This window comes from Lontra canadensis, unplaced genomic scaffold (genome assembly GCF_010015895.1).
Source record: "Lontra canadensis isolate GAN:19392208 unplaced genomic scaffold, GSC_riverotter_1.0 scaffold3, whole genome shotgun sequence".
NCBI lineage: Eukaryota > Metazoa > Chordata > Mammalia > Carnivora > Mustelidae > Lontra > Lontra canadensis.
The window spans coordinates 52,168,298-52,185,919 of NW_022630997.1; the positions used below are offsets into that span (position 1 = coordinate 52,168,298).

Sequence of the window (17,622 nt, forward strand, 5' to 3'; positions counted from 1 at the left end):
TTGAAAATTACTTTATTCAGAAGAAGCCCATTTTAGCATTTGAAGTTTTTCAATGTAAATTAAAATGAAATCATGTAATGTTAGTTGTAAATATTTGACTCATTGGATATGATAAATTTTTATTAATTTTTGTGAACATGTACAGTTTCATTATTAACCAAACTATGAATACAATGAAATCTCATAACATTATTTTATATAGAGTGAATTTGGGCATAAAACAGTTCTTACATCTCATATAGGATATTTAGTTACAGAAATGCTAAAATAGTTATAACAACTTTATTTAAAAGATAGTCCTGAAATATGTACCATAGGGAAAGCACTTCGGTAAAATTTCGACACGTTCTTTTTCTTACATCATACTTCTTTCAAGTACTCCCAAACAGTAAAAAATGGGGTGATCCTTAGGGCTGTTTTTATTGCCCATGCTCTTTTATAGGCTCATTTTGTTGTGGTCATAATACAGAAGGAACTCCTCAGGTAGCCATAGAAATCATTTTCAACTAACATAAGTTTTTCCTGGCCTCTTCTAGAGTTTCCACTAGCCTAAATCAGTGTATGATTTGTATTTCTTTGAGGGTTTCAAAAACACTGTCTTTGTATCTAAATATTAATAGCTACTTAACTATTAAAATAAAACAATATACATGGTTTTTGCCATTTTCAGCTGTGGAGCTTAACAGTTGAGATTGGAGAGTAGTTTTGCCACTCACATAACATTAGAAAAAACTATTGCAGACCATGTTTTGTGGCTTCTGTCTAGTGTCCCGTAAATAATGGTGTAGCACAGAAAAATAAAATGCATTGTTCTGAGTTATTAGCCATTGTGCAGGCATTCTTACAAATTCTTGAGCCACAGGAATTTATTTAGGATCTTCAAAATATCACCAAATTCTTACTTATGTAATTGAAACTAAGAGTAATTTTCCTTGCTTATCTAACTACCTTTATCTCCATAATCAACTTTCTCAAGTGCATTTTTTTCTACCAAAACTGTCCTGTTAATGGGCTCTTTTCTTCACATCACTGTGCTATTGTTTGTTTTTACCACAAAGACAAAAATCATAATTTTTTTCATTGAGAGAGCAATGCAAGTTACTTGGGAAGACACCGCATGATTTATAATTATAAAAAAATTCTGTAAATATTTTAAATTGTTCCAAAAATAGCTGCTGACAAATGTTCTAAATATTGTTTAAAAAATATGCTTTTGTTAAGATTGTTTTTAATAAGTATTCAATATTTATGAATCTCTGGTTTTTCTCTAAATATTGACATTTGTTAGTCATTACCAGGAGTACTGTATGTTTAAAGGATGCCAAGTAAACTATAAAAATATCTGGGAGGCATTCATTGGATGTATCCAAAGTATAGATTGGCCATTTAAAATCTCTGAGACTCATGGATCTTCCATCTAAGGCAACATCTACTGCTGATGGACCTTTCTTGTGGTTTTAAGTAAATTTTATTATTAGTAACACCACCACAAGCTTTTATAGTAAAGGTAGTTCATTGTGTCTGAAAAAGGGCAAAGCAAACTTAGCATATGCTAAAAGTGCAGAGTTTTTGCATATGGGTATAATAGTGTATTCAGTATCTTTTATGCAAGGTTAGGAATATTACCAAGGTCGCACTCTCCCTCAAGGAGTTCCTGCCTTGTAGTATATAGGTCTTTGTATTGTTTCTTGCTTGTGTGTTTTTTTCCTCTAGATAACCAAACAGTGCAGTGTTATTTTAGAGTTATTGGGTACAAGATGGGGTGGAGAAGACATGGCGGTTGGTGATCAGACAGTGACTCTTTATGAAAAAGAAATGAACACTAAAGCTTTCAACAGAGGAAACCTTTTCTGTTCTCTTTCCTTCTTCAGTTTTTAAGTCTTTTCCTTTTGGAGGAATAGTTATTTTAGGAAATCACACATATTATGCAAATACCTTCCAAGAAGGTATAACTGAAGACGTCACATCAGGAAAATAGCACTGGCAACAAGAAGACCAGGGCATATTATTGTTTTTCTTTAGGACTGTGCCTGTTTATGTAGATTGCATTGTGTTAACTTGGCCCTACTTAGAAGCTGCTTAGCTCTGGAAGTTGTAGCCACTCTCTCAGGTCATTTAGGTACTAAATAAATACAGGGAGGTTCTATCTCATTAACATTTTTAACATAAATTGTGTTTCAAATTGTGATTTTTAAATGTTATGAAAACACTAAAGGATGTTTCAATTTTATTTTCTAGTGAGTTAAGTTTCTAATGTTATGAATGCTCTTGATTTTAGTAATAAAGCAGGGCCAGACTTTCAGATAAAGGTGGAGGTTTACAGCTGCTGTACAGAAGAATCTTCTATAACCAACACACCAAAAAAACTAGCTAAGAAACTGAAGACATCTATAAGTAAAGCTACAGGGAAGAAAATAAATTTGGTGCTTCAAGAAGATCATGAAACATGCTCATCCTACAGTTCTCCTATTTTGTAAGTTTTTAACGACAGCATTCATAGTGACATAGTATTACTCTGTATTTGTGACATTTTAAAGTATCGTATATGGAGTATAAGTTTCATTTTAAGTTGAAAAAACATCCTGAAGTAGAAACAAAACTGAAATTTACCCAGTTGAGGTATTCTTAATATCTTTAGTTTGAAATTAGGAAGTTGGGGGGATAGCATGTTTTAGTGATTTGGAATTCCAGTTCCTACCACAAAGCTGAAATGTTTTTCTTTAAAAGGGACTGTTTGTCAAAGTGTTTGCTGCTTGTCAGTCTACCAACTGATTTTCTATATTTGTCATACGTTGTTCTTACAGATTTTAAAAAATATTTTATCTCTGTATAACAAAGCCTCACTACCATTGTCATGTACAAAAAAATAAGCCCTTAATGTCAGCTGGTATATCTGATATCTGTCTGGATATCAGAAAGATATCCAGTCTGTATTCAAAGTGCCCCAATTATGAAAATGTCCTCTTGTAATTTGTTTGTGCAAATCAGGATCCAATGAGGTCTACAATGTTGCATTTAAGTGAGTCTTTTAAGTTTCTTTTAATCTTTAATGATTTCCTGCCTACTTTTTTCTTTCCATTGTTTATTGAAGAAATCAGATCTTGTAGAATTTACCATATTTTGAATTTAGCTAATTGCATCTTATCTTTTTAAACATCTTTTTCTATCCCCTGTGCTTCCTTACAATTGATTGGTAGATCTAGAAGACTGATTTGATTCAGGTTCTTTTTTAGGCAGTAATACTTCACATTGATTATAGGTACTTCCTACTGTCTCCCATTGGGAGGCCTTGTTCCACTTATAGTTATATTAAAATTGATCAGTGGGTTCAGGTGTTGCCAGCCCAATTCATCCATTATGAAGTTCCGTGTCAATATTTTATCTAATGGTTTTAGCAGCTATTACTGATAATTATTTCATTAGGGATTATAATTTGGTGACTTTCTAAATTGGTCATGCACTTTTTTTAAAATTTTGAATTTTTCTAAAGAAGACGTTTCCTTCATGAACTGTGGATATAAATGGAAAAAAAATTGATGGAGGAAAGCGAGAAAAAAAATGCTAGATTGTTTTATTTACCCAATTTTAGAATTATGAGTTGCTATTCTATCAACCATGGAGGTAATCAATGTTCTTTTTTATTTGAAGTCTTGAATTTTTGTATATGTTTGTGTTTCAATCTGTTACAGTTATTATTCTCTTTGAAGCCAAGTTGTCCTAACTTTGATCAGGGACAAACTTTTCAGCTGACTCCTGCAGCTTTTGACATAACCTAATCTCTGATAGCTTCTTTGCTTTCTGACGCAAGATGTTCCACATTCATCTTGAATTTTTCAGCCCAAACTTGGAGTCACCATTTCTTCAAGGAGCCCTGGTTTCTCTCAGATACTTTCTTTATACATTGCATTTGTTACTGCACAAATAGTTTTGTTTATGTGTCTTGGGAAAACTGTCGATTAGAGTACATTCTTAGAATTTCTTTGCATGTTCTGGTAGAGTTGGCTCTTCAACATGTCAATAACTTCACTATGAATTATAAAAAGCAAAATAGCTCAGGTCTATAGACCTTGGGAATGTTAATCATCACAACATAGTTATATAACTCTTTTCATGTCGGATACTTACATATGAATAATGTCTTGGGATTCTAGTATTGTAGCTTTCAGTCTCTTTCAATTGAGGCCTGTGCTAAGAAATACATTTTACATCATGACTGAGTGTACAGTAGCATAAGCAGATAAATTTCATGAAGCAATACTTAGCCCTTACTATAATACAGTCATCAGATTTTTAATTCTATTTTTAGTTTTTAAAATTACAGTTTATGAGTTATAAGTTGATATCACAATCTGTTGGATCTGTTGGATCCAAATAGGGGTTTTCTCCCCCCATTTTCCTCTGAAAAATAGTCATAGAAGATGTTAAGTCTTTCCTCATATAAATCTCATTGAAAAGTAAGTAAGGAACCCTTTATTTTTTTTCCTTTACCTTCTTAAAGCTTTTCTTGATTAAATTATATCAAGAATTTTCCATTGAGTTCAGTAGTTTTTAAAAACCTTTTTAGACAGCAAAATTTATTTTGCTTTATTCAAAACAATGATAGGACCCCTAATATCCTGGAGAAGTTAACATTATTCCTTGGGTCTCAGTTTTCTCATATAAAAGGTAAGGATTCTTAGACACAATCATTTATTAGGAGCCTCCTTAGAGACATTTCTAAGGTTTCATACACCTTAAAGCTTGTTTAAGGGAAAAAAAAAATGGTGGGGGGGGGGCAGTGGGACTCAAGCCTCATTATAAAACCTCAATGTTTGGCAGTGAATACGTAATGTTTTATCCTGTCTTATATTATTTTTGTGACCCAGGGCAGATTAATTTGCTTATAACATATTAGCTTCAAGAGTACAACATAGTGATTCAATTTTGTATACACTGAGAAATGATCAGTTCAGTAAGTCTAGTTACTGCCTAGTAACTAGCTCACCATTCCAAACTAAAGATTTGTTTCTTTGTGATGGGAACTTTTAAGATTTACACTCTTAGCAGCTTTCAAATATTTAATACAATGTGATTGACTGTAATCATCATGCTATAAATTACATCCTCATGACTTATTTTATAACTATTAAGTTTGTACCTCTTGACTCTGTTCACCTATTTTGCCAAGCTCCCAACACACCTCTCCTCTGCAAGGCACCAGTCTGTTCTCTATACTTCATAGTTTTGTTTTATTTGTTGTTTTGTTTTTTTAGTTCCACATATGAGTAAATCATATGGTATTTGTCTTTTTCTGTCTGACTTATTTCACTTAGCGTAATATCCTCAAGGTCCATTCGTGGTGATGCAAAAGGCAAGATTTCATTCTTTTTTATGGCTGAGTATAAAAATATAATACATCTTTATCTAATTCATCCATTGGTGGGTACTTAGGTTGTTTCCATATCTTTGTTATTATAAATAATGCTATAGTGAACATAGAGATGCATACATCTTTTTGAATTAGTGTTTTCATTTTCTTTGGATAAATAAAAAAGCTTTTGCACAGTGAAGGAAACCATCAACAAAATGAACAGGCAGCCTAGTGAATGAGACGAGATATTTTCAAATCATATATCTGTTAAGAGGTTAATATCCATATACACAAAGAACTCTTAGAACTTAATAGCAAAAAAAAAAAACCTAATTAGAATATAGGCAGAGGATCTGAATAGACATTATTCCAAAAAAGACACACAGATGGCCAACAGAAACATGAAAAGATGGTCAATATCAGAAATCATCAGGGAAATGCAAATCAAAACTACAGTAAGATATTACCTCATACTTTTTACAATGACTGTTATCAAAAGAATTAAGAAATGCTGAACATGTGGAGAAAGGGGAAACCCTTGTGCACTGTTGCTGGGAATGTAAGTTGGTGCAACCACTATGGAAAACAGTATGGAGTTTCCTCAAAAATTAAAAAAATAAAAATTCAGTGGAAATTTAATAATTGTAGCTTGTCCCATTATTGTTGCTATTTTTACTGTTCTGAGACTAGGTTTTCCTTAACTTTTTCAAACCCATGCTGAAGCATTGCAATTTAAAAACAATGTAGGATTATAAAATATAGACAGATATTTTAAAATTTAAAACTATCGTTTCTAATTTCATAGAAGATAATCTAAGTGATGTTAGAACTTGCATTTAACCTGTATTCCTCTTTGAAGCCTGGAGGAATTTTTGAGCATAATATTGCTGGTATTAAGTTCCTTTTTTTTTTTTTTTGAATTTTTTTTAGATTTTTCTTATTTATTTGAGGGAGAGAAAGAGAGCACTAGCAGGGTTGGGGGAGAGGGCCAAAGAGAGAAGCAGTCCCCACTGAGCAGGAAGCCTGATGTGGGGCTCCATCCTAGGACCCTGGCATCATGACTTGAGCCAAAGTCAGATGCTTACCCAACTGAGCTACCCACATACCCCAGTATTAATTCTTTTAAATAACAACTGACGTATTTGTCTTGAAGTGCTCATTCTATTTAGATTTGTTATTCTACTTGGTTTATACCTGAATCCAAACACGAATTTAATTTATGAACATTCCCCATGCAACTTGAATGGCATTTGCTTATTTATACCAATTAAATTTGGTCAAAGAAAAAGTAAAATCCTTTACATTTCATTGAATCATGTTCTGCTTGTACCTGTATTCTGCTGAGCTTCAGGTGTGAATCCGGCATACACTAGGTTAAATTCATAGCCTGGGATGACTCTTAACTAGTAATTCCTTAACTGACTGCTTCAGCACCATAATAGGAGTTTGAGAAAAGTACTAGTGATCAGAATGCATAAGGGGATCAGTTTTGTTTCTTTAATAGTGATCTAGTTCAATGAAAAGATTCCCAATACAGCTTTTAATTTTTAACCAAAATGCACATAAAAGATCAATTTTGGGCTGTATATATCTTCTCTAGTAACATGGCAAGCTATTCTTTCTGACAAAAGAGTACGTTTTTTTAGACTACCATTTAAAGTAGTCATTTATTTTTTTCATAACATTTTGGACCAATCTTCTCCCCCCAGTGTTATAACAATTGGCTTATTTGATTAAAAAATGTAGCTGATTGAACTTTTGGGAACTCAATATTAGGGTTGGCTAAAAGGAATGAGTGTAATGTTTTAGTAAGAAAATGTTATCCTGACAAGAATGTTTTAAAAGTGAGATCATTGTTAGTTTTGGAAACATTGGCATTGTAATTAGTCATGGTTTAAAAATGAAGTAACTTGAAATATCATCATAAAGTATTGTTTGATCCAAAAGAAGACAGTGAACATTTTTGGTAATTTTTAGCATGCTCCCTGATATGATTCATTTATTCATTTTTATTTGTGGAATTTCACTTACTGAAATTCCTTTGTCCAGATTTTCCCAGTGTTTCTAATAGCTGAGTTCACTATTTTATGGTCTTTGAGAACTATTTATTTAGTACATTATTCATCACTATGTAAATATACATCATTTTAAACAATCATTTCAAGAAAAATGGTAAAATTGAGAATGATTATTTGACAAAATGTATATTAATTTTTTAAAAAATAAGCCACTATACTGCATTTTAAATTAGATTGAAGTTATAAAACAAGTATCTTAACACTTGTCTAGAATAAATGGATTATTTATGATTTGAGGAACAATGAAGTTACTGTTTTGATTGTGTGAAAGATGATGCAGAGTTCAAATGTAACTAAGGAGCTCCTCAGCCTTTGGGTACAATTTCATTATCCATTCATTTAATCATCTTAGAAAGGATTATTCAGCAGTTATATCATATGGCACATTAGATTCCAAGGTTCATAAGTCACGCTCCCTGAACTCAAAATTCTTGCAGTGGTAAAATACGGTCCCTTATATCTGTTTTAACAGAAAAGGTATCATAATTTTAAATTATTTCTTAATGAAGTATAAAGGTAGTAAGTATAGTGCGGCTCTCTTTCCAATATACTACTAGCAGAGGCAAGTCAATTATATTCTCTGAACTTCAGTTTCTTCATCTGAAAACATGGACCAAACTATCTGCTCTGTGTTTACCTGAAAGTAGCTGAGGAAAAGATGCCTTAGTCACAATTGTTTCTTAAAGCCTCAGAAAAAATTCGAACATACACCTCATTCATCACATGATTTTAGCCTGTTCCGTTATACGGAAGTTGCTTTCTGAACACCTCCCCAGTGTGCTTGGTGTAAAGGCACAGCCTATAACCAGCTGCTTTCTGTGCACACTAATGGCGGTATTTTGTATTATACTATGTATTGAATTGATGCTATTCCTGAAGTGAAGAATACTCAAATGTTTTTAGTAGTTAGTAAGAATAAATTACCATGTCATTCCGAAAAATAAAAAGTATCTTCATTCTCTTTCTCTCCCTTTCCCGGCCTCCCACTATTTCAGGTATTTTTCCTGATGGACTTAAAAAGACATGTAGTCTATTCATCTAATACCTTGACCTCTCAGTTTCATGACCCCCCATCTCCAGTGATCTTGTCCTTCTGCCTATTCCAGTCCTCCACTCTATAATTGTGCCCTAGACCTTGTGACAAATAATTGCATACCCTCTACCATCTTGTTAGCTGGTATCCCACTCTATCCACCGCCTCCCACATTTCCAGCTTGCTCGCTTTAGCAGTCTGACTCGAACTTAGCTTTGACTCTATGATTAACCACTTTATTCTTTCCTAGCCTTTTTCTTGTTGTCATACTTACTTGGAAAAACTCCAACCTTGGTTAAATCCTCCTTTGTGCTCCTCCGCACCTGCACTCATGAGAAATAGATGAGGAAGCTGGAGAAAAAGAGTCACAGTTACTGGTCTCCCTTTAGACACATGATCACTAACCTTAAGTGAGTTCTCAGTATGACAGCAATCCTACTGAGTTTCCATTGCCTTCTACTTTGCCTCTCTTCAGGGAAGGTATTTCACATCATATTACTGTCTCTTTTGAAAACTCCGATTCCCCCTCCTCTCTACTCCTTACTCAAAGCTGATGACTTTGTTTCAGCTATCACTGATACTACTGAAGCAATCAGGAGAGAACTTACATATCTTCCATCAGCCAAATCTATAAGCCTGTCCACATCTGTATGTTTATTTGCTGCTTTCCTTCCTTGGGAACTCTGTCTCATCTAATGCCACCTTCTTGTGCACTGGATCCCATCTTCTGAATGACTTAGAAGTAAGCTCCTATGCATATCCCCTGCTCCCCATCATCAGTTTTTTTTATTGTTGTTTTTTAACTGCATCATTGCTACCAATACAAAGCATGCTGAAATAACTCCCATCCGTACTGCTCCATTTGACAGCTACCCTTTATAGAAAAGTTTTCTATATTCCGTACCTCCACTTCTTCTCCTCTTACTCTCTCTTGGACCATTTCTGTTAACTTCCCTTCTAGGATCCACTTCCCTGGTTTTCCTGCTACCTCTGACTGTTTCTCGCCTGCCTCCTTTGTTCATTGCTCTTCAACTTGATCTCTAATGATGAAGTGTGTCTCATTTTTCAGTCCTTGGACTTCACTTGACTTTCTAACTTTAATTAAATTTCATTTATACACTGGTAACTCCCAAATTTAATTTTTCCATACTTTTTCTTCTCTTAACTACAGATATTGTCCAGCTGCCTACCTTACAACCTATCTAGATATCTAGAACAATTTTAAACTTGACTTGTCCACAACTAAATTCATATTTCCCGTATCTATTCTTCTATCAGCCTCACTGCAGTATAATAAGTATTCCATTTTTCTGGTTGCTTAGGCCAAAAGCCTTGGAGTTGTTTTCAGACTTTTTTTTTTTTTTCCACCTCCCATGTCCACATTGGGTCAACTTCAAGAATATATCAAGAATTTTGTTTCTTCTCCCTAGCTCACCAGCTACCACCCTATTCCAGGTCTGCATCAGATTTTTGACCTGCAGTCATCTAGTCATCTAGTCATCGACTAGAAGCTTTCTAGTTGATGTCCATTTTCACTCTTAACCCCTGTGGTCTGTTCTGCACATAGCAGCCAGAGGGATTGTTTAAAAATACAAGTCACATCAGAGCGCATGCCTCTGCTCCAGCTTACCATTTGTTCCCATCTCACTCACAAGAAAATCCATTGTCTTTAGTATGCCTCACAAAGCACTGCCATGTGCAGGGTCTGCCTCTTACTTACATTTGGGACATCTCTCCTTCTCCTACATAATACTCTAGCCATATCGGGCTTGTGGTTTGTCACACACACCTAGCATCTCTCTCTTGCATCACTTCCCTGCTTGTTGACAATCACCTGTTCCTGAAGATAACACACTGCCCTGAAATGCCAGAAGGGAGCCTAATCTTCTTTATTTTAAATGAGAGAAGTTATAATGTAGTTCTGCAAAATTTATATATCAGGGACAAATTATCATGTTGAGATAGATAATACTTAACATATTAGGCCCTCATCACGAGACAGTTAGTGGTTATTAGTAGGTGCTTTGTATGTAATCATATTTGCTCTTCCATTGTAATTGCTGTTCTCAGTTGCTTTGACTTTTTTCTCCACAGTTTTCATTAATACTTTCTCAACTTTTTTTGGGGGGGAGGGACTCATTGTGTAACACTAGGGAAAAATAAGAGCTAACTATGGAAGAGTTAACTATAGAAACCCAGGCTAAGTGAGTAATAGCAGAGACTGGCCCACATTGAGTACGAGGTTGGTGCCTATTAGCTCTTGCAACAGTGGAGATTGGCTGGTGCTTAGTAAACTTTCTAGAAGTCTGCATAGAAATCTGACATTATACCAGTTGTATTCAGGATATAGCTTGAAATTTAGTCATACATCACTTTGTTAAAAATATTTTATTGAGTTTTGGATACAGAAACATAAATTTCCCTATATAAACACTGATAAAAGTCCCTGGGTATTGAGAAATATCTCTAGTCTATGGTAGTTATATATTAAAAGGCAAGATAAATCAGAGCCTCATGCTGTACTTATACAGTAAAGTATTTCCATTATTTCTCAATACTCCCTTGGAGAACACCAGCAGGTGTTCTCCAAGGGAATAACATTCTGTGGAGTATGCATTACACAGTTACTACATGTATACATACTTTTCTTTATAGTAGAGATTCTAGTAAAGATTTAGTATGAGACAAAGGAGGTTTATGAAACATATCACTTGGCACAATTAATAAAAATTCCCACCAAACTTTTCCTTGTCTGTCTTCTCTGTCTATATTCCTGTCACATTTTAACATGCTTTCTGATGTTTTGAATGTTGAGGTTTTACTAATTTGGAAAATAAATAAAACCAAGAAAAATTCTTGAAATAAAATCAAGATTACTAGCCCGGAAAATAGAATTATTATTATTACTATTTTTTAAAGATTTTATTTATTTATTTGACAGACAGAGATCACAAGTAGGCAGAGATGCAGGCAGAGACAGAGGAGGAAGCAGGCTCACCGCTGAGCAGAGAGCCTGACGCAGGGCTCGATCCCAGGACCTTGGGATCATGACTTGAGCTGAAGGCAGAGGCTTTAACCCACTGAGCCACCCAGGCGCCCCAGAAAATAGAATTATTATTGAATGAAAATTCACTTTTTAATCACCACAGAGTACCAGGATATGAAATTTAACCTCAGAATTTTTAGATACTTTGACAAGAGTGCTATTTTAACACAAGTAGCATAAAGGGGACTATCATGAAAAAAGTGGAATTAGTAATGAAGTCCTCCATTTTTCCATATGATGAATGTGAAAACTCCAACAAATCTTTGAAGTTGGTAAACCAGAAGAAGATTCATTCTTACTCCCAGGAAGTAATTGTGAATCAGATCCCATCACTATCTTCTTATTAACTTTCTCCAATGACTTCATTATGCTTGGAATCAAATCCACTCTTCCTCCAAGGTTTCCAGCCAAGTTTGAGGATCTAATTCCTGCCTTTATCTCTGACCTTGTGTCGTAAGGTGGTGTTTCCCACTTGCTCCCTATGCTTCAGCCACACTGCTCTACTTTCAGCCTTCTCTGTTTGGAATGTTTTCCCAATTTCTTTGCTTGATTCCATATTCTTATGAGAGCGTCACCATTACCCCTTAGAGAGTCCTTCCCTGTTTCTCCTGCTTAACAGGTCCTCAGTTTTCTTATCCCCTTTGCTTCATAGAAAAGGTTGCATTATAACTTACAAATACCAATATTTAATTTATCCCTCTGCTTACCTCTCCTCCCTCCCCCTTACATCAGAATATAATACTGAGTCTTGTTTACCAAAATGCCCATCACCTTGCATAGAACTTGGCTTATTTTAGGTGTTCTGTTAATATTTTTGAATGAATGGAGATCATTCAGAGAAACATGTATGAGTTAAAGCAAATAACTTGCAGATTTTAAGATAAAATAGCATAAAGAAATAAACATACTAGGTTGATAATTCATTTATATTTATAATCTGTCATCTACAACATCTAAATGTGGTTTTTCTTCATTTTTTTATTATGGTTAAATATATAAAATTTACGATTTTAACCATTTTTAAGTGTATAGTTCAGTGACATTTAGTACATTCACAGTATTTTGCAACTATCCTCATCACCCATCCCCAGAACTTTTTATCTTTACAAACTGAAATTCTATGAAATTCTATGCCCAATAAACAATAACATCCTGCTCCCCTGCCACGCAGCCACTGGCAAACTTCAACTCGACTTTTTGTTTCTACGAATTAGACTACCCACGGACTTTACACATGGAATCAAGCAGTATTTGTCCTTTCGTCATTGGTTTATTTCACTTAGTGTAAGGTCTTGAAGGTTAATTCATGTTGTAGCCTGTGTCAGAATTTCCTTCCCTTTTAAGGCTGAAGAATACTCTATTATATGTATGTACTACATTTTATTTATCCTTTCATCCTTTGAATGGACAGTTGACCTTCTTCTGCTGTTTGGCTCTTGTGAGTTGTGAGTAATGCTGCTATTTATACAGGTGTACACATATCCATTTGAGTCACTACTTTAAATTCTTTTGGGTATATATCCAGAAGTGGAATTGCTGAATCATATGGTAATTCTATTTCTAATTTTTTGAGGAACCACTGTACTTTTTCCATAGTGGCTGCAACATTTTACTTTCTCATTAGCAATGCACAATGTTACAAATTTGTCCCCAGTCTAGCCAACACTTATTTTCTGTTGTTTTTTTTTTAATTAATAAAAGCCATCCTAATGGATGTGAAGTGGTATCATTGTATTTTTTTTTGTTAAAATATTTATTTATTTGAGAGAGAGAGAAAGAGCACACGTGCGCACATGAAGTGGAGAGAGGCAGAGGGAGAGCCAGAGAGAGAATCTCAAGCAGACTTTATGCTGAACTCAGAGCTGGATGTGGTGCGCAATCTAACAATCCTGATAATGACCTGAGCTGAGGCTGGGAGTCAGGTGTTCAACTGACTGAGCCACCCAGGAGCTCTACTCGTGGTTTTGATTTGCATTTTCCTAATGATTTGTGTTCTTGAGCATTTTTCATGTTTTTATTGGCCATCTTTATATCTTCTTTGGAGAAATGTCTATTTAAGACCTTAGCCTGTTTTTTAATCAGGTTGTTTATTTTCTGTTATTGAACATCTAAATATTTTGTGTAATAGAAAATATACTAAAATACTCAAAGTATGTCTTATTTCTCCCTATTACTAGTGCTGCAAAGTATAATTTGCTAGCTCATACAACTTTGACCTTGGAAAGTGCTGAGGATAGCTTCAAGACCCATAATCTGTCTATTAATGGAAATGGTGAGTACAGTCTATATTTTACTTATTACATATGTTATGATAATAGATAATGTGGAGACAGTAATAATTTCTAATTTAAATATGCTCCTCTGAAGCGGATGTTGGCTTAAATAACATAGGCATGCGTTCTTTCTATCCCTTTTCCCAAAACGAGAAAAAAAAATTTTCCTTTTTCCATGCCATTTGCCAGAGATTTGTTTGTGAGGCTAACTTTGTGAGGACAGAAAGGTTTTGTGTATTCTGAATCTTTGACTTTGACTTGAAATTGATTACTTTACCACCCTTCTAGTTGGCAGTCAAAGACCTGTCTTATTTTTAAAGTTGAAATTGAGGAAGCCAAACCTCCTGTTGGTAGAAACAGAGGATGTAAGAGAAGGTAGGGCTGAAATAATCTGAACACTTTTCTTTCTGGATAATACTGGTAGTTGTAGCTTATTCAAAAAAATAATATAACAAGTTGAAGAAGGGAGCTAAGTAATTAGAAAGGTTTGTAAAATTTAACATGAGCATTCTCCATTTTCCCAGATTATTTTACTTATGAGAAAAAATACAGAGTGGTGATGGCAGAGTAGTTTAGAAATACAATTTGGGTCATTTATTCTTGTCCATTTTCTGAAGTAGAATATATAAAATTTTGTATAACCTTACTTTGTACTTATGGTTGTAAAATTGGGTGGCTCCACACTGATGAAATAGATGATTTTACAAAAATATTTTTAAAGTTTTGCTCTAAAAATTACATTAAAAGTACAGAAAAGTTCTTAAAATATAAATGTACAATGTAACAAATAATTTTGAGATGAATATATGCATAACTACCTTCATGTCAAGAAAGAACATTGTCAACATTACTTCTCAATTATTCTAGGTATAAATGGGTCCCAGTTTTTATGGTATTCACTTTCATGCATTTATTTTTGGTTTTACTACCTATGTGTGCTTCTCTAAATAATTTTTTCTGGTTTGAACTTTATATGGATAAAATCACATTATGTCTCCTTAGCAACTTGGTTTTTGTTCATTCAGTATATGCAGTATATATACTATATTGCTTATAGTATTTCATTGTATGGTTGTATCGCTATTATTTATCTTTTATTCAATTATTTTTAATAGCTATAAGGTTCTTTGGGTAAAATTTGAGATTCATTAGGGAACATGGGTGTCTCAGTCAGTTAAGCATCCAACTCTTGATTTTGGCTCAGGTCATGATCTCAGCGTTGTGAGATGGAGCCCTGTGTTGGCCTCCTTGCTGAGCGTGGAGCCTACTTAAAAGCCTCTCTCTCTCCCTTCCCCCAAACACTTGGACATGTGCATGCTATCTGTCTCATGTGCTTGCTCTCTCTCTCTCTCTCTCTCTCTCTCACTCTCAAAAAAAAATAATAAAATAAAACATAAAAAAAATTGAGTTTCATAAGTATTAACTTCTTAATGATAGCTTTATTGAATTTCCTCAGCATCTATAGTGGTGTCCCTCCTTTCTATTTGATATTGGCTTTTTGTACATTCTTTTGTCTTTTTATTATCATTCTTGCAGTAGTTTTGTCAGTGTTTTTATTCAGTGGTCTGTTCTATATATTCCAATTATTTGTTAGAAATAATTATTATAGTCTATATACTCTATATATTACTATGAGAGATGTGATAAAATCCGCTGTGATTGTAGAGTTTTCTAGTTCTCACAGTTACAACTATTTTTGCTTTATATTATTTGAGCCTTTGCTATTTGATACACACAATGTTTTTTTAACATGGGCTCCACACTGGAGCCCAACATCAGGCTTGAACTCACAACTCTGAGGTCAAGACCTGAGCTGAAATCAAGAATTGGACACTTAACCAACTGAGCCACCCACGAGCTGCTGATACACAGTTTTCTTCCACTCTTTTACCTCTCTTTTACCTTAAACTGTACTTATTTTTATATTGTAGACATGCCTCTTCAAAGAGGGTTATATACTGGATTTTAGTTTTTATCCAGTTTGACAATCTTTGTGTTTTTAATGGAACATTTAGTCATTTTACACTTGATACCAAAAAGTTTATAAGGTATATTATATGATATTAAATATTTGGGCTTAAATATACCATCATATCCTGTGTTTGCTATTGATCTTGCATGTGTTTTTCTGTTCTTTGTTGCCTTTTTAAGGATTGATAATTTTATTATTTTCACTTTTTCCTTGTTCAAAGTAAAGTTATAATTCTTTTTCTCATCTTTAAGAAATTACTGCTAGAAATGTCATTAATCATACTTATTAAAGCCTGAAATTAAAAGATAGTTTTACTCTTTTCTTAGACAATGCAGGGACTTTCAAACACTTAAATTCCATTTCTCTGACCTGTGTACTATTGTTATATAATTCTATTTAATTTTTAAATTTCACAAAATGTCTTATACATTTTATATGTATTTAGATTTATCCATAAGTTTCTGTGTATCACTTGCACCTTATATCTCAAATGTGATATCACTTTCCTTATGTTCGAAGTATAAGCCTTAGAATTTCTTTTAGTGTGTTCCACTGGTATCATACTTTTTTGTTCTTGTGTTTGTCTGAAGATGACTCTATTTTGCTTCATTCTCGAAAGGCATCTTTTACAAGATATAGGATTTTGGCAGTTTCAATTTTTTTTCTTTTTGAATATTAAAGATATAATTTCACTGTCTTCTGGCTTCTTTTACTAACTGTTGAAAATCATTTGTCAGTGTGTTCCTTCTGGGAAGGAACTTTATTTTCTCTTTGTCTTTGGTTTTCTGAAGTTTCATTATGATATAGGTATGGAATTTAATTTCATTTATGCTGCTTTCACAACTCCTTTAACTTCTTTTTTTTTTTTTTAATTTTTTATTTCTTTTCAGCGTAAAAGTATTCATTGTTTTTTGCACCACACCCAGTGCTCCATGCAATCTGTGCCCTCCCTAATACCCACCACCTGCTTCCCCCAACCTCCTACCCCCTGCCCCTTCAAAACCCTCAGATTGTTTTTCAGAGTCCATAGTCTCTCATGGTTCACCTCCCCTTCCAATTTCCCTCAACTCCCTTCTCCTCTCCATCTCCCCTTGTCCTCCATATTATTTGTTATGCTCCACAAATAAGTGAAACCATATGATAATTGACTCTCTCTGCTTGACTTATTTCACTCAGCATAACTCTTCCAGTCCCGTCCATGTTGCTACAAAAGTTGGGTATTCATCCTTTCTGATGGAGGCATAATACTCCATAGTGTATATGGACCACATCTTCCTTATCCATTCTTTCACTGAAGGGCATCTTGGTTTTTTTCCACAGTTTGACGACCGTGGCCATTGCTGCTATAAACATTGGGGTACAGATGGCCCTTCTTTTCACTACATCTGTATCTTTGGGGTAAATAACCAGTAGTGCAATGCAGGGTCATAGGGAAGTTCTATTTTTAATTTCTTGAGGAATCTCCACACTGTTCTCCAAAGTGGCCACACCAACTTGCATCCCCATCAACAGTGTAAGAGGGTTCCCCTTTCTCCACATCCTCTCCAACACACGTTTTTTCCTGTCTTGCTAATTTTGGCCATTCTAACTGGTGTAAGGTGGTATCTCAATGTGGTTTTAATTTGAATCTCCCTGATGGCTAGTGATGATGAACATTTTTTCATGTGTCTGATAGCCATTTGTATGTCTTCATTGGAGAAGTGTCTGTTCATATCTTCTGCCCATTTTTTTTTATATGATTGTCTGTTTTGTGTGTGTTGAGTTTGATGAGTTCTTTATAGATCTTGGATATTAACCTTTTGTCTGTACTGCCATTTGCAAATATCTTCTCCCAAAATACAGAAAGGGAAATTAGAGAATCGATTCCATT

The 17,622-nt window shown here is 34.3% G+C and overlaps 1 protein-coding gene across 2 annotated transcripts in view; it reads left to right on the plus strand.

Moving 5' to 3' along the window:
* RTKN2 (rhotekin 2) overlaps nt 1–17,622 on the plus strand; it is a 71,770-nt gene that overhangs the window by 26,079 nt on the left and 28,069 nt on the right. For both annotated transcript variants that reach the window (XM_032842289.1, XM_032842297.1), the window contains exons 6-7: nt 2,279–2,473; nt 13,685–13,779. In XM_032842289.1, the coding sequence (XP_032698180.1) occupies nt 2,279–2,473; nt 13,685–13,779 (290 nt within the window). The remainder of the gene's footprint in view (nt 1–2,278; nt 2,474–13,684; nt 13,780–17,622) is intronic.